The 18,351-nt window shown below is 45.7% G+C and overlaps 2 protein-coding genes across 15 annotated transcripts in view; one reads left to right on the top strand and one right to left on the bottom strand.

Moving 5' to 3' along the window:
* LOC128880067 (facilitated trehalose transporter Tret1-2 homolog) overlaps window positions 1-15,304 on the bottom strand; it is a 40,553-nt gene extending 25,249 nt beyond the window's left edge. The window contains exons 1-3 of one of the 14 annotated variants that reach the window (XM_054129750.1): window positions 14,127-15,304; window positions 13,484-13,631; window positions 9,421-10,105 (exon numbers count right to left, since the gene is read on the bottom strand). In XM_054129750.1, coding sequence (XP_053985725.1) covers window positions 9,421-9,444 — 24 coding nt within the window. In that variant the 5' untranslated portion in view covers window positions 9,445-10,105; window positions 13,484-13,631; window positions 14,127-15,304. Of the gene's footprint in view, window positions 1-4,768; window positions 5,221-9,420; window positions 10,156-10,404; window positions 11,411-13,483 lie in introns of those variants that run through there. The other 13 variants (XM_054129751.1, XM_054129754.1, XM_054129759.1 and 10 more) reach the window with 13 other exon arrangements.
* The window catches only part of LOC128880078 (mediator of RNA polymerase II transcription subunit 20), a 47,282-nt gene extending 29,717 nt beyond the window's left edge, over window positions 1-17,565 (top strand). The window contains exons 3-5 of the mRNA XM_054129775.1: window positions 16,351-16,607; window positions 17,130-17,240; window positions 17,372-17,565. Coding sequence (XP_053985750.1) covers window positions 16,351-16,607; window positions 17,130-17,240; window positions 17,372-17,464 — 461 coding nt within the window. The 3' untranslated portion in view covers window positions 17,465-17,565. The remainder of the gene's footprint in view (window positions 1-16,350; window positions 16,608-17,129; window positions 17,241-17,371) is intronic.
* The last annotated feature ends 786 nt before the right edge of the window (window positions 17,566-18,351 follow it).

The raw sequence follows: 18,351 nt of genomic DNA, 5'->3' as shown, positions 1-18,351 counted from the left end.
CAAAGTTGTCATAGGACTCGAGTTTCGTTTCACCTCTATCCATCCGTAACCGATTTACCAAAGAATGTCGCGCCATAACGGTATAGCAAACCAAGCAACGAAACTACGACTCATCGTTAGCGTTGTTCGAACATTGCTACCGAAACAGCCTTTTCCTCTTTTCTATCGGACTCTAGCCGGATTCTCCTTTCGCGGAGATGCATCTTCATTGTCGTTCCTCCACTTTTCGTACTAGAGAGAGACTCGTCGACACCTGTCGATAGCACGATACGTCTGGAAACGAGACGTGTTATGGGTGTTATGAACGAGTCGCGTCGGCGTCAACGTCGGTGGATTCTCGCGCGGAGGATGCGAGTCCAGTCGAATCGAGTTTCCGACCGCGAAACAAAAGGAGATCCGCCAACTTAATTGCCGGTCTTTAGCGTAATAGGCGTTCCCGGGCCGCACAACGAACCTCTTTCCCATATTTCCGTTCTAGCTAACAATAAGAATGGGGGATCAAGTTCGATGTGTACTCGAGAATCGGAGTCAATTTCGATATCCGAGTTGATCGTAACGAATACAAACGATTAGCAGATCGTTTTGCCGTAAGCTTCGAGAAAAAGGATTCGAAAGAAAGTAGTGGTACGCAGCATCGTTTACAATATCTCGCCAGTGGTCCATAAATTACTCTTGGTTGGCCTGAAAAACTAGCGTTCGAGCGAACCGAGGGGGATTCTTGGAAAAGTTGAAGCGGAGGACAAGGAGATCAGGGTGGAGGTAAGATTTCGAAGACGAGTAGTAGGAAGATTTCTACTAGTTCCATTCGAAAGGTTTGGCGTCGTGTTACGGTTGAGGTAGAGGGACGTATCTCGAATTGAGATCGTTACCTAACTTCTTCTCCCTTGTTCTTAAATTATACACCCTTATCCGAAAGGTCGAAATAGGCACGCTGTAGTTTACTCGTTGAATTTATCGTCTTGCAAGCCCTGGCTAAATAAATATCAAAGATATCTCAGGACGTATGAGCCGTTAAATCTGTCGTTCCGTACACTGGGAAGGAGTTTAGGAAAACATCGAAAGGCGAGAGAAACGGGGGAGCAAAGGGTCGTCGTGGAAATGTCTCGACACACTCGACTCGCGACCAGACACTTTCCAGACTTTGAACGTATTTCATTCTATCCTCGCTCTAGTCGCGTCGCGTCGCGTTGTTTCTAACATCGATTTCACCAACGATTTCCTTGCCGCAACTGTCCAAATCTTGACGCGAGCACGCGGGTTACAAGTTGAAACTAAAATTGTTGCAAGATAACTAAAAGACACGTGAAATTTCACCTACGTACCGACCAAGTCTACAATGGGGGACCTGCTACAACTTGTGCATTGCACCGGTACGCGTTACAAGCTTCACTTGTTTATTCGACTCGACTCGACTCGACCTCTAACCAACATTACGCAGGAAATATGGACGGTACGAAAGTTTGTAGCCACGGATCGCTATTTCGGCATACCTATTGAACGACGCAATATTTCTTACGCATCGGTTAACTGTAACTTTCTGAGTCAGCCCTTGCACTCGGAGATACTCGGTTAACATAGAACGGGTACTACGTTCCGTTGCAACCAAATAATTGTACAACGTTAACACGAGGTTCGAGGTTCGAGGTTCGAGGTTTCGGGAATCGACGTTAAAAATTCTTTAATCGCGATTGAAAATTTCTTCATCCGGTATTGTTTGGAGAAATATTGTATTTCGCCAAGCTCCTAATAATAAAAAATGATAAAATGCTAGTTTATCGCGTTTTATTTGTACCCGTTGAAAGTGACGCGACACGACGGATCCATTGGTGGTACGTTGCGTTGCGCCCGCGCCGCCAACATCTCTCCGAAAAGAACCCTAAGAATTCTAATTGTAGCTATTTCGAAGTTTCTCCTCGAGGCGTAGCGTGACTTGGTGTGGCGTGGCGTGGCGTGGCGTGGCGTGGCGTGGCGAGGTGGTTTTTGTACGACGAGCAAAAGGATCGAAAGACCAATGGGTTCCTTATTTGGACAAATTGGCCCATCGTGGCGCATCTTACAGTCTCTTGGGTCTACCAAGTCATAATTATCGAATTTGCTCGATATTTACGACGCTACCTAATGTGCGTGTCCCGGATCCGAGCCACGTTTTGGCATATTTACGGTTCGAGAACCACCCCCTTTGCGATTCCTATTCGTCGAAAACTAATGGCGATTCGTCGTAATTTGCTGTCACGTGTTCGGTGGTCTCGCGACGAGTGCTCGGATATAGAGTACATATAGAGACCAAGTTGCCGATGTCGTTGCAACAAAATCGAAATGTAAATTAATTTTGGAAGGGCTGGGGTAACGCGAGGCCGAGACGTAATCGGAAACAGGGAAAGAACAATATCGGTTAAAACGAGTTATTTTTCAAGGTAATTTCAAAGTATATTGTTCGCGACTTGGTAGCATGCCAGTCGGAAATTCCAGCACAGTGCTCGCTACCAGCTACCACAGGCCCCGCTCTACTCGCGATCTCCTTATCGACAAGCTACCCATTTTCCTCGGTGATTTACCGTTTCCCTTTGTAATGGATCTCCCTTTCGCCGGACTTGCGTTCAATGCGTCTTGACGCTCAACGCGTTACCGAGCTCCGAGTTCACACTTAAAAGCGGTCGAGTCGCTCGCGACAGGACGTATTGAGCTCCAAAACAACAATATCCGATTCGACGACGAACAATAGCAGGACGCGAGCGTGTCTCTAGAATTGTCCCGTGCTTCTAACACGAGTTGAACCGCGCCTCGCTTTACCGGATAATTAATCCCGTCCTGTCGTGTTTCCCGACATCGGCGTCGACGCGTTCGTTCTTCGACCTAGTCGGTTGCCCGTTACTAATTAATTGACTTTCTTCTGCGTCGCGTCGCATCGCGTCGTCTACATCATGTCTCGTTTTGTCTCGTCTCGTCTCGTCTCGTCTCGTCTCGTCTCGTGTAGCGTTACGTTGGCGTTGCATAGAGAAATAAATTCCATTTTATTCGATATGATTCATTCGTTTCCTAGCGTTTCTCGATTCGTCTGATCTTGTCTCGTCTAGTCTCTCGACTATGAGAACGAACTAGCCTATACGACACGTGTGTCACCGCGTATCGTTCGACGGGGGGTGCATCTGGGTCACGCTATCCGAGCGTTTTCCAAAGTCCTTCGCGCTCTGCAGTGCGGCGTTTTTACGGGCACTGCGGTAGAGGAACAGAGTCCCCAGGATCGCGACGGTAAGCGGTAATTCTCATTTTGTGCCCACCTCCCGCGTCGCTAAGATCCAGAAAGACGAAAAGGTCGCGAATGCCGGAGGAAAAAAAATGTAAAGCAAACCGTCGACGAGCGACCAGAGTGCTCGGTCCCTTTTGGATTCACCGGTGAAAAGCTAAAAATTTTAGCAGCAGTCATCGCGATGGACAAACGATCGAATATTTCCTCTACGAATACAAATATTCTACCATCTTTTTCGAAGAGATTCGCATTACACGTAACCAGATAATTGTTTCTACTAATCCCCTGACATTGATACGGTACACATGCATGTACGCGCAGAGTCGAGGCGACCGCGACCGCGACCGCGACCGCGACCGGGTACAGACAATTTCAATTTATTTCGCCAAGCGGCCGGAAATTAAAATCGATCATTGCCCGCCCGTATCTCTCCAGCGGATCGTTTCTCCGCCCTTCTGTTCGTTCTCCGCCCTCTGTCTTCATCTTCCTGCCACTGGGACGCCTCGAGATTGCACGGTCGACGAGGTCCGCCTAAATAAATAATCGCGCAGAAATTCAATCGACGGGTTATTCGGGTCACTCGACCTTCGTCGATCGATTCGACCCGTTTTAAAACCGGAAGTCTACCGGAATTACACGTCCACTTGCTTTCTCGTCCAAGGTGGACGCGTCTAATATCCTGATTCCTTCGATGTGGAATCTGAACGCCTAACCGTTTCGTTTCGTTTCGTTTCGTTTCGTTTCGTTTCGTTTCGTTTCGTTTCGTTTCGTTTCGTTTCGTTTTTTGTGGATCGTGCGCAAACCCTGGCTTTTACTTCGTCATTATTTTTTCATATTTTTATATATATACAAATTATACGCGTAGGTATATCGTTATTATCGATGCGAGACTTGCGACTAATAACGTCAAGTTCAGTTCTTTCAAGATAAACATGGGTCGTTGAATCTTATTGATTTCGTTGCAAACCATCTCTAAACTTTTCATCGTCGCGTCGCAAATAATATTAGAGGGCAGAAAGTTTTACCAACACTGCTGTAACACGAATAGGTGTAGACGTACGCAAGAGTTCCTTTCCAATAACTGTTTCTATTTCCAGTGTGCCACGGAACCAGAAACTTTTTCGCAGCTCCATTTATATTTCTAAATCGCTCAGTGTCAAGCTACTTCCTGAACGAAACAAAATTTACACGAGGAAAATGGAGTATGCAGGACTGCTGTAAATACCCTCGCTGATGACCTGTATACGGTTTAATTAGCCAAACGCGTTATCGTATTTGACGTTACAAGATTGAAGGTTTCCATACAAAAATGAAACTCGGGCGAAACGATCATAGGGTTAAGGGGTTCGAATTGTTGAACGAGTTTGCGTTGGAAGTCACTGTTCGTTCTAGCCGCGAGTAAGTTTGAAGCTAGACCGAGCCGGGCCGGGTCGGTCGAGACGAGACGAGACGAGACGAGACGAGACGAGACGAGACGAGCCTCTCGGGATACGGGAAATTGTTTCATAAATCACGTCTTACCTTCGCGCAGCTTAACCCCGTTCTCTGTATAGACCTCGTTACTCCACTGATACATCCTGACGCTGTGGCCGTGGCCGTGGCTGTGACTGTGGTTGTGGCGGATCTCGCATCTCGCAGCCCTCGACCAGCCGTGCGTCAGTCATCGTACCTCTAACCCGCCTTTTCTCCTGGATCTTTCAAAGGATTCTTATTCCTCCGTCCGACCAACATGATAACTATCGACCTAACCGCCTCTTGGACAATGGGAGTCTATCGCGGCTTCGCATAATACGCCAACGGTCATCCTAGCGAGCGTGCTCTTGGATATACTGTGGCTAGATACTGGATACAACGAGATTGGAAAAAGCCGACGCGACGGTACATACGTGCGTACGTATATGTAGTATAAGAGAAAAAATCCAACATGTGCAATTTGTAACGTTGCTCGATACACATTGAATACAACGCAACTGTCTTTATTATTGGATTATTCAAATAATTGTTAAACGTCCGAGATGATGTTTTTGAGCAAGAGTACGTCGATTAAAGTAGAATGTAGGATAACAGACTGCGATGCTCCTCGCAGCTCGAATGCTCGCTTTCAATGAAATGGACGCGACGCCGACGCCGACGCCGACGTGACAAATCCATTCGGTGTGTCGATTAAGAGATTTCCCGGATTCGTCACTCGAAATTGAGAACAATTTCTGACCGAGTATACAGCAAATCATCTGTACGACAACTATCGATTCGTTTTCACTTTTAACAGACGTTGAAGCTACAACCCTGTGAATTCGGGTAACCGCGGTGAACAGTCGCGGACTTTATCGAGTTTTACGTTTCCCATTCAATCGGATCCACTTGCCATTATTTCGTTCGCAGCTGCATCGAGTTTTTCAAATGTTTGTCTTGCGATTCGGGAATATCAGGATTAGAGATATGTATCGGAACGAATGGAAAACGACGAGTCCGATGCGGAACGCGAATCGGAGAATAAAACTAGAAATCCAATAAAGAAATGGAAAAAGCTAGTCGGGACAAGAGTATTCGAATTTGAAGAAATGGATGGATTTACAAAAGTTGATCTCGAAATGGATGTTTCGTTCCAAGACGTTTTGTCGGGAAAAGATTGTCTTTCTCTGTTACTGGTTTCTCAACTCGTTGTTGTAAACGGAACGGAACGGAACGAACAGAGCGTTGCAACGAAACGAATTTGGCTTAGGATCGCGGCTTGTATAAAAAAGCAACCACGCGAGTCTATGTGTATCCAAGTAAATTTTACAAACGGTCGCGAAAGAGTGCAAACAAATGTCAAAAAATCCTTAACCGAGTGGCATAATCTGTTGGAAAAGGGAGCAGTGCCAGATAGGTTGTTGGCACGTTGGCCGTTGGCCTACCGGATCCTCTTTCTCTTGCGGAAGCTCAGCTCGGAGGAATTATTAACACAGCGAAAGCACGTAGAGAACGCGGCGCGAAGCGATGCGATGGGGCTGTTTCGGGCACTCTGTCTCTTTACACCGTGGTCGCATATCGGAACACAACGGGAGCAACCCTCTCGACTGGCTGACCCAGCTGCGCTGAATCTTGGCACCCTGGCCAATCCTCGGTTTCCTTTTTCCTCTCTCGATGACCCTCCAGGCCTATTATCGACAGATCGTTAAGGCGGAATAACGCCGCGAACCTCGCTCATCGCGCTCTCCAGTTTCGTTTAAAACGTCACGTATACCCGAGATATCGTGTATAAGAAGCTAAATTTATAACCGGTGTCCTAAATTTAATCTAAACATTGGCCATGTCGGCTTCGTCGGCGTCGTGTGCGTGCATCGCTCCGGACACACGAACTCACCCATTGTGTAACGAAATAAGATGTAAAATGTAAGAAGTAAGAAGGAAGGAGGAAAAAGGAAAAAAGGAGAAGAAGAATCGCATTTCCGGTCTGGCTATCGGTGCTCCCGATCGCGTGGTCTCGCGGAATCTTCAACTTTCTCGTAACCGCATTAAATTTGACGAGATACGAAGTCCTATAACCCAACGTCACATTTAGAACAGTAATATGCATAAACGGATTGTCCCACAAACTTGTAAGGGTTAAGTTTATCGCGACGGCTGATTAACTGCAACCAGGAGGGTGCAGCCGTGCTGAATTCCGAACGTTAATTCGACACGTTAAAATGGCAAATTTCCGATTATCTATTAGCAGTTTGATCAGTTTTAAAATATGTGTAGCACTACTATATTTTAAACGCAACTTGGAACAAAACGCCAACGACTACGACTGTTAACGGTTACCTCGGTAATCGCGACGCGTACACGCGTACTTGAACATCTCTCACCTCTATTCAGAATTTAACCTTGTTTGGCAAACGAAACGCGTCCGCGATTCGATCGTACGTCGAATGGTTTAAACGTCAGTTTGCGAGAATTTCCGTTACCCGATCGAGTGACAAATTGTAGTATAAAGCTACCACTCCCCAAGTTTACCACCTACGATAGTACGCGTATGTATCATGTGATTTTTAAGGAAAACCTCGATGTAAGAGCGACTGGAACGCATCTACGAATCCGGTTCGAATATTTTTACTCGCGACTCGCGGACCTCCGAACGGCCGGTGCGGCGCGGCGCGGCGTAACCGCGATTCTATTCCGAGCGGTATGCGCGCACCGTTCGAAGCTTCGTCTACGCTTGGCTTCCGCGTTTAACGCGAGAGGAAGCAGTCGCTGATGCAGCTCCGCTTTAAGTGCACTCTGTGCGCCAAGTGCGGCTGCGGACGCATCAAGGCGGAACTAACTCGTGGCTCTGCTGTCTAGGATCGGCTATCGGGCATCGGGCATCGGGCATCGGCTGTCGCGTCACGCATCGCGTCGAGATTCACGCGTATCCATCGCGAATACACAGCCGCTTACACGACAACGCACGCGCAATGTAAACCGGTTCGACGAATGCTACACTCTTGACTTTTTCAATGAAAAACTTCAAGGAAAAGGACACTTTTTTCTTGTTTACTTGAGAAAATACCACTTATACCTGATATTTATATGAAATAATTAGAGTCGGAGAAATTATGCAAGTACATATTAGCATTTTTCACCCTTGAAGACGGTATTTTGTTCCTCGCAAATAATTGTCGAGAACTTGAAAGACGCAAAACGATAAACGATAAACGATTAACGATAAATGATAAACGATTAACGATTAACGATTAACGATTAACGATTAACGATTAACGATAAATCAAGAAAGAAATGTAAATAGAGAACAAAGAGGAAACTGTTTAAAGAAAATCGAGAGTGATATACATAGAGAGAGTTGTTAACGCAGCATACGCGGTGCAAAGAGGCGAGTTGTCCGTCCGTCTCTTTCTCGGAGCGTTCTGCACCCAGCCCGTCTAATGTGTGTCGGTGGGTCGATCGGTATCTAGGTCGCGGGTTTTGGCAGTGCGAGCCCAACCATCCCCCTCTTCGCTCGCGATCATCCCCCTCCGGTTTCAGGACGCGGTGCTATGCTATATCCGCTGCGGATTTACGCAGAGGAAGAGAGAGATTCATTTTGCTTCTTTTTCTCCTGTACCGCGACGACCATCGATTAATCTCGATAAACAATCGAGACTCGGCCGAGAAATGTCGAGAGTCGAGATTATCGGATCTGCTTGGCACGGTTTTATTTGAACTTAAAACCGTGATCGGTGATCTGCCATCCGTTCCAATATACGAAACGCTCCCCGTTAAACAATCACCGTACAACTGAAAAATCTCGTTAAGGGTATTTCCATGTAACGGCTGAACGATGACGTGTACGAATTCCTTAAGATCGCGGTAAAACGCACCGGTGAAAATCGTAAATATTTGGCTCTCGCGATTAGAAATGAAAATTAATTGATTGGAGGAGAGATTGTAAAGAATTTCGAGTCTATGCCAAATTTCTCACTCGCTTGCTATTTTTAATATACATGTGTATTTATTATTTACATAGAAAATAGGAAATAGCGTTACTAACTAGCTCGGGTACCTCGGGATCGCTAAACCCGTACCGCAGCTACGATCAAACACAACTACGGCCCCTGAGGGCTAACGTGTACTCTGTGTATTGGCATGAAATGTAACGACGATAGCGTACCTCTCCTCGAGCAGTACTCGAAACGCGAAACTTTGTCTACGTTTCCTACTTTTCAAAGTCCGGATGCGACGCGACGTAACCGTGTCTTTTGGCTTCGAAACGATTTCAGATTTCAACCCAGTAACCGACTTTTGCATCGGTTAGGTCTGACCGTTTTCGTTTATTCGTCACGGCAACTCGTTCTGGACTCTTGAGAGTGAAAAGTTCCACTTGCGAAAAATAAAGGGAATATAACAAGGTTCCTATCGGAAAACATGTTAAGCGAGATGTTGCGCTATCGCGGAAACAAATACTACATATACTTATGGAAAAGGAACTATGTAACGTTCATGTTTTTTCGTCCATCGATGCATTTGAAATCGTAAGCTAACCCTCTGATGCATTAACTTTGTATTATATGTATAAACATATAATAAAACTAAACATACGTATAGGTAATTTAATGTAAGCAGTTTGAACCGATGACGAGACTACGTTCTAAATGGGAAAATAAAACATCCAACTTGATCTTCTCTCGGAAAGTTTAAAAGCTGTGAAGGCTAGCATGCCTGATACTCACGTAATATCTGTGATTCAGTGACATCTCTTCGTCTCTCTGGATTCAGCCACGCCACCCTTTCTCGGACAAAAAGTGTCGCAGTAGCGCGCGGTAATCTTCTCAGAGGCACTCGAACATGTATTGTACATCTATTGTATATGTATATGTATATGTATATGTATATGTATACGTATATGTATATACACCTATATATTTCTTTTTCCTCGAAATTGCAGTCAAAGTCAATCCCTGGGCTCTCCGAACTTCTATTAATCACCTTTTGCGACCCATCGCGTTCGAGGTTAGGTTTTTTGGCGAAAAAACGAGACACGAAAATATACCATTTTTCGCATCGATCGTTTGCTCTCTCCTCTCCTCTTTTCTTTCTTATTTTTCTACTTGTCGCGATTAATCGTTTCGCTCGCGTCAGTCTTACTTGATTATTGTCAAGATTACCGTAGCGAATCTTAGATCTCTCCTCGTTATCGTCGATTTCTTTTCTAGTAGTCGTCGCGTCAAACGGATTATCGACTATGACCCGACTATGTTCTCGTCGACGTCCTCATGCTTCACCTCTGATTTTCTTCTTGGATCTTTGAAGAGATTCTCCTGCGAGAAGCAGCGTATCCATCGATTAAACTTTCGACCGTAGCCGGTAGCTCGATCTCTATCTCGTGAAATCGCGAATCGACCGATTCTAGCTAGACTTTGAGCAAAATTACGAGATTTTAACGAGTCCTGGGGTAAAGCTGTTAGCTGTTAGAACCAAGTAGATTGGAAAAGCGCTTTATTCTTATATTCTAAAGGAGAATAAATGAAGAGAAATTTAAAAAAGCACGCATTATCGACAGGTTGTAAACAAGTTTGCGAAGAAAGATCTGTTGGTCGCGGTGTATACCGGACGGGACGAGTTGTTTAAAGGCCGCGTCTCGAGAACCGATAAATGCTAATTCACGATTATTTTGAAATGGTCATCGCTAGTCGGTGGAGAAGTAGCATACGCACCTAATTATGAAAGCACAAATTGGCTTATAGCGCTCTACGAACGTGTCGAATCGGTAATCGGTAATCGGTAATCGGTAATCGGTAATCGGTAATCGGTAATCGGTTATCGGTTATCGGTTATCGGATATCGGCTATCGGGTACATACGATTGCGCGCAAACAGAGGCAATTAGAGTTGTTAAGAATTTAGCATATGAAAGGATCGATGGTTCTACGTGCGCCAATCTCGTACGCCAAAGTGTTACGAGCTAGTTTACGCGTCAAGTACCTACGCGAAACTTTTCTTAAATAGATTCCGTGATAAAAAAATCTAAACTCCTTTTCTTATAGTACTTGATGGATCTATCTCAAACTATAAGAACAATCTCTATTTTATTAACCTATTAACCTCTTTTCTGTAACGTAAACGTAACGTCAAGTACCGCTCGGGATTCGATTGCGATTGCGATTGCGATTGCGATTGCGTGGCATTCTCGATTCAGAACATTTCGCGACTCGATCGAAACGAAAATCGCGACTCCTCTTGGCGTGGTTATCGTTACCGTGGCGCGAAAAATAACGCTCGTAGCAGCTCGCGTTGCGCGCGAATAAATAGCCTGTACACGAAACGTCACTTTTATGGCTCGGAGCTTTTAGCCTCGCCTGTAAAATACTCGCGGTCCATTAGCGGCGGCGACGACGCGAACGTCACCGTGGCTGGCTGTGCGTGCAAAAATCTCCCTCCTCCAGCCCACCCCCCAGGCCGCTTAATAACATTTTCTTTCGTCCGAATCTTTCGACTAACCAGCCTCGACCACGTACCGGGTGCTTTGAAAATTGTCTTGGATGAAGCGGGACAAAGGAGAATCTAAATTCGGTAGACATTCGTCGATTTTCGAGTTTTCTGATCATTGTACGAGTCGATCTTTGCTATCCTTAGCACTGCTTTTAAAACTGTATCGAGAAGCATCGAAAAGCATCGCCGAGAAAAAAACGCAAAGTGGGAGGGTAGCTCGGCTATTTTCACGCGCGATGCAATCGTTTTGCAGAGGACGAAGGTCTGGGATCTCGTGGGTGACGTGTGTATCGAAATACATCGAGGATGCGGCGCAAAACGACATGGCCCCGACGATCGAGGGTGAAACTCGACGGAAAGTTGAGCGAAAGCAAAACGGGACAGAGGTAGGTGCAGATAGCGGTCGGCACACACGCCGGTGTGCTCCTATTGTTCTTCGTTCCTGAGAGGCCGAAGTGCTGCTGCCAATATCGAAAGGTTCTGGTGCGATATCGGATCACCAAGTCCGGCACTGTTTCTGGCAGACGGTGATAATTCAATCGACGCGAGTCGACGCGACGCATCGATGCGATCCCATTTACCATAATTACCGACGGATTAGTCGACCATTTTGATGCACGGAAAATTATTAAGTTATTTTTCAGCGAAAATACGAACGAGCAGGTATCACGGGTAGCGTGGTATTTATTTCATTAGAATATCGTGATCGTGCGTAAATGGTGCCGTATCTGATATACAATAATATATTTAGCTAACCCATACCCATAAGTAAAGTTTGCATAAGAAAACGGTCAATAGGCATCGATTCGACACGAGGTTCGTCGTGTGAATCTGTCGAAAACAAGGCGTGTTTTTTGTAATGTCGATCCGGAAATTCACTCGTCGTCGCACCAAGACAGAGGTACGGAGGGCACCCTATGTACTCGGCTAATCCGTAAATGTCTCCGTTGTAAATGGATCTTGTCTTGCACGTGAATTGCCGTAACTCATCGCGAGTCGCACGCTGAACGTGTCAGCAGGCAGATTAAGCCGCGCATTAAATCAGTTGTATCTGCGTCGGCGATTAATTTAAATTATTGTTCGCTGCTAGGAATTTTGTGGTCGAGACCGATGGGAGGTCCCAGCTCCGGCCGCACCGATGAAAATGCGTTCACGCAAAACGCGATATGTACTAGGATAATCCAGAGAGTTCGAATTACGTTTTCTTTGGGGACCTAGCCAATTGGAAGAATCAAAGGAGAAATCACCGTTTTAATTGTACTCGAAATTCCAACAGCTACAGCTACATCGAGAATATTCGTAAAGGTTTCTCCGCTCTTAAATTACTATTTACCACGTGTTCACGCGATCAGTTTTAAGACGAGTGCCCTGGCAAGCATTTGTAAACTCGTAAAAAGGCAAATCGGCCGAGTAACGGCGCGGCGATAGAACCTGTTCGAGCAGGTAATCGAATAGACGATCAAATCTCCGATTAATAGTCCAACCAATGATAGTCATTTGTCACTGCACGTAATCGTTAAACAATTTAACTGTCAGCGGCAGACTGGAAACTCCGTGTCGCTACCTCGAGAGCAGCCAGAGGTGTGCCGGAGACGCAGACGGCTACAGCCAAACGATGCTTATATCCGACGATTATATCATACGTAATCGGATACAATTAGTTGCTACTAACACTGCAGTGTGTGCCGTGTAAATTGACTTTTCAAACTTTTTTTAAAAATACAAGCGTTCGCAACTGTTTGGAAATCTATCGGGCCTTTTTCGCGATTCCATGCTACCCCATTTAGGTTCTTGCCTTTCCGGAGCATCGTCTCGGCCCTAGGAAATATCCTCGACAATTTTCTTGAAAGCTAATTTCCGGTTCGAATCGACTATCAATCGGGATCGGGATCGGACACTTATCCAGGTCACTCGAGAACACCGTGTCATCGAAAGTCGTCGTTATTAATTGCAGAGCAGCTGAAAAGGAACACAAACGACCCGGTTCGCTCAAGAGTAACGCGTGCCTTTCATACTCGAGACGCGATCGGGCACAATCTTGGAGTACGCAGCCACCCTTTCACGATGCATTACCACCGAGAACCAGCCAGCCGTTCAGCCTAGGAAGCGACTGGTGCAGTGGCTTTAGCAATTATCCTCCAAGTTGGAATCGATCGTTCTATACTCTCAGTCCCTGGAGACTTATTCTACGCACCTAGACGAGTGCGAGACGAGTACTCGTCGTCTTTCTCGACGACTACCGACTACCGAATACCGACTACCGACTACCGACTACCGAGTTGTTTCTCTGTTAAAACCAACCCACTTTTTATCTTGCGACTCGGTCGAGACTAGAGAAGCTTTCGTCGAGAACAAATTCAACTCGAAGCTGACAGAGTGGAAAGGAACCTGGTATTTATCGATTATTTTTTATACGACCGGAGGTGGTCGTTATCCCTGGAAAATCCTGATGCCTGTTATTCGTTCGGCAAACTCTTAAAAGGCGAATTTTGGAAAAGGGATCGAGAGATGTTAATTAGAATCGTCCCGACTGGCGATGGCGTATTCCGTGCGGGTCGATTGGTCACGTAGAAATTGATTCGCTGGCTGGAAACACTAGCTAGTTCGACGCCCCCGAAACGCAGCTCGATCGGAACGGGAACGGGAACGGGAACGGGAACGGGAACGGGAACGGATAAAGCGATCGTGCACCAGTTCCTCCTCTTTAACGCAATCAATCTTTCAGCCACCGCCACTCGGAAACTCGGTTCGCTCGGTCACGACGCGGAAACGGCAACGTTATTTATTTCGATCGATTAAACGAATACTCGTAGGAACGAACTCTGTCCAACGTTGTCAACATCCGATCATCCCTGATAACTCGTTCACGTGCAAACGTTGAACCGATTCAATTCGAACAGATGATTCTGCGTAAAACGCGTTGATAGTTTGACGGTTCAAAATAAGACCTCTCGATCCCGTTTCCCTTCGATTCTCGTCCTTTTCCGCTTTGTTCGGCTGGCCTCTTTTCAGACTTCTGGCACCTTTTGATTCGACACTCGACTAATCCAACTCGAGATGACGAAAAACGCAAGACTCGAGCGTTTCTAGCGTAACGCGATTAATCGGGAAAGACAACAACGGAACACGACTCTCGTGTTTCTCGCGTCGGCGTCGCGTCGCGTCGACGTCGCGTCGCGTCGCGTCGCGTCGCGTCGCTCTAGCCCGCGACGAACGGGACATACACCCGGCGCTGAATCGCGGCCAACTGAGAGGGAGAAAACAGCCCCCTGGATACTACCAGTCGGTTGGCTGTGGCATCGCGCACGGAAACCCCCTGCGCAACGCTCGCCCCGTCCCGAGATCGGCCCGTCGGCGTCGATGTCGGCCAAACCCCCGCGCCGCGAGGAACGCTGCACTTTCGACATGCCCAATTCGAAATTGCCAATTGCTAATTTTCTGTACTTTCATTCGAGCCTCGTTTATCATTCACGGGCATGCGTATGCCTAGTGCGTACGCGTACATAACGACCAACAAATTACAAACAAATACGCTTTTAAAGTGGCTGTGTTACCGAGAAGAGAATATGTACTCTATTCGATCGAGCAATATCATTGAATCTCTGGTAGAAAAGCATAGCGAGTTAAACTCCCCGATAGAACATCGCCGCCCATCCAGGACACAAGAATCCCCCCCGAAAAAAGGATCGAAGCTATCGGTCGCAGTCTGAATGCAGGATAATTGCGTCCCTGGCTCTTGGTCCGAGGTTTTTTCGTTTTCAAGTCCGAGTCGAAAAAGGATACAAAATACAATGGAATCAGGGCTCGGTCGAGGGGAGAGAACGGACAACAAGGGGTGCGCGGCGCGCAGATGATTCTAGTCCCGACCGTTATCGTCAACGAGAAAAGATGCTCTACCACCGAACAAATTCCGTAATCCAGAATGAACGATCCTATGTACCTTTATTATTCTTTTACCTTTTTTTCTATTAATCTTGAAGCGACGCAGCACCTAACCTAGACATGAAATTAAAAGGCGGAATGGTACGCGCGAGCCGAGCTCTTTATCGATCACCGACACTCTTTTACTTGTTCCTTAAGTCCTAACATTATTATCAAAGTCGATAGTTTAGGAAACTATTCGAGCTCTCACCCTTACGCGGTATAACCAAAGGGGACGAAATGTTTAAGGAGAGAGAGAGAGAGAGAGAGAGAGGTTCGCGCTGCGCGGCAAAACTTTGATTCAAGTGTGATCGCATGGATCGTAAGAACGTTTTCTTTCGTGTATTCTCTACGATGATTCCACGGTGTACTGTTACTCGCAGAGCTGATTCTTGGCTTTTCCTCCCTGAAGGGATACTCGCAGCGGGAACTACGAGGAGCTGGCCACTTACTTAACCATGATTTCTCGGGGATTGATCTCGGATACTACATATAATACAGCTACTCGTATACATACCATCACCTTTCCAGAATCATAGTTACTTCCGACAGATATAAAGACGCGAGAGACACGAGAAATTCACCGTACGAAACGAATCCTTCTCTTTCTAATCGATATCTACACATGTACCGCGAGTAAAACTCCCTCCGTGCAAAGCGACACGATGTTAAATTAACCGTACGTCCATGTATTTATTTCGGTATCGTTGCGTTCCATTGCGTCCATGTCGCATCGTATCGCGTCGCACCGATAAGATGTTATTAGTATTACTCGATAATCCTTACGGATGCAAGGGGTTGTCGGATCACGTTTGCGGTTCATGCGGCGCCTGTGCATCCGTATAGCGGTGCATACGCGCGATGCAGACGATGCGGAATGCGACATGCGGCATGCGGCATGCGGCGCGTCATACGGCCGTATACGAGCACTGGTGCGAATTACCCCGGAAACCGGGGATTCGAGGGAACGGTGAGGCTCGGGGGAAGCGGACAGGACGCTTCTAATCAGCCAGTTCGTTAATTCTGAATCGCGTACCGAGTATTCGCATTGTTTTCGACAAATTTCGAGGGAAAATAGGTCACAAGTCAGAGTACGTGCGATGCGTTTATCCTTGTATCAACGACGAAAACGTGCTTCTCGGCTAACAAATCCCCCCATTGGAGATTTAAGTAACCATTTCATTTCATTTCATTTCATTTCATTTCATTTCGGACCATCCCACCTCTAATCGCTATTATTTATTTTTCTAGGCGTACAGAGAACCTTGCACGTTCTTCACAATTCCGAGCAACCTGCATCGGTGTTCGCCATCCTCGAGTCAGGCAACAAGGTGGTGCCGTTGATCGCCGATGGCCTATTCGATCTTTTGATGTACAAGATATCTAGCATCTACACAAACAAGATGCAGAAGATGGAGTCCAAGGGACCACGATTCGAGATTGGCGACTTTTGCGTGAAACTTGGCAGTGTCACGATCAATCAAAATTTCAAAGGCGTACTCGTCGAGGTCGGTTAAATTCACCCCGACGCTATACCGCGACTACATCCAATTTTCCCAATGCTGCGCAACGTCAAACGAAAATTGGCGTTGTGTCCGAGTCGCGAACAACACCACCCAAAACAAGTATCGACCAATCGACCTGCTCCTTTCGACGTGATCGCAGATCGAGATCGTCCTGCCCGAACGTCGAAAAGACGTTCTCTCTGCTCTATCCAACTCTGACCAAAGTTATACAACTTTCGCTTCCGATGCGACGCGACGCGACGCGACGCGACGCGACGCAACGCGACGCGACGCGGACGCCGACGATTGCATTATCGAAGGCAAACCAAGTTGACATGATGCAGCGTTACAATCACTTTACGACCATGCCCATAATTCTCAAAATAACCTATAATACATTTTAGGAAAAAAAAAAAGTCATTACTTTTACACCTTTCCGATCCCACCACTTCATATCGCAACAAAACGTCATCTTCCGGTTACGATTCGATCAATTTTGTTTCGATGCAATTTTTTCTTGTATAGGTGGAATACAGACCCTGCGTCGTTCCGGGAAGTGCGTGGGAATTGATGCGTGAATTTTTGCAAGGATTTCTCGGGCCTACAGTTTCGAATCAAGCCCCGCAATATTTGCAGGTGATATAAATCGTTATCGTCGAGAACCGAATTACAGAAAATTTACTTGTTGCGTTCAAAGTTTAAACCATACCAACGAGTCAAAGGTAAACCAAAACTACGCTTATAGTATGCGTTTTTTATTATTGCAGAACCGAATGAACGATATTTATCAACCCATGGATACTATACAACAATATTTGGAACACTTTGGTCAATACAGAAAAGCCACGGGTGTCATTTAGCTTGGTAAATCCTACTATTGTCACTGGGATCGATCAAATTCCCATTAACTTTTCTCCAATAAAATTTATAGAAAAAGATACATTTCTTCCTAATGATCCATTTTCTTTATTACACGATACGTCATTGAAATTATATATAATGATAATAATTGTTAATGCTTTCAAAAAACAAGTTTCGCTAGTTAAGTATCGACCAACTATTTAAACAAATTACCACCCGCACGGTAACAGTAACGATCGTCGTCTATAGTGACATCTATAAGAAAAAGTACCGAAAACTTTTTTTTTTTAGCAGCTTTACCGACCAATCCTGTCGGGAATAGCCCTCCATCTCCTATGGTAAATACGCTCGTATTAATGTTCTGGGAGTGGCCAACTGCGGCGCGTGAAACGCTAAACACCAGACCCGTTTCGCTTTCGTTTCAAGTTTCAATCGTACAAAAGGCGGCCACAGCGACAGAGATACATCTCGAATCGAATACCAACAACAACTGTTTCTTATGCTCTGGAAATTATTGGTCAAACTCTCTCGCCGGAATCTTACAAATTCGTGTCAACGTATCGCGTCACTTACTTTATCATTTCATACTTTTCATTTGTTATTGTAACCAATAGTTACAAACAATGTTAACCATTATAAAATATGTTCTAAACTTGATAGAATTAACAATACTCGCGACCTCGCAATAACCAGCTAGTTTCATTTCGAATATTCCAATCGAACGATAGTAAGAGAATAAAAAAAAAAAAAGGTATAGAGAAATATTGTAAATTATTCGATTCTGACAACGATTTTTCCGTACGATACCTTTTTCGATGTTTCTCAACGCAATCGTTGGTTTTATTCAAATCCAAATATGACCGGATTCTTCTATTACGTCTGGGTT

Source organism: Hylaeus volcanicus, chromosome 7 (assembly GCF_026283585.1).
Source record: "Hylaeus volcanicus isolate JK05 chromosome 7, UHH_iyHylVolc1.0_haploid, whole genome shotgun sequence".
Lineage (NCBI taxonomy): Eukaryota > Metazoa > Arthropoda > Insecta > Hymenoptera > Colletidae > Hylaeus > Hylaeus volcanicus.
Note: the sequence above shows the minus strand (reverse complement) of the source record. Positions and strands in the feature narration are given on the sequence as shown.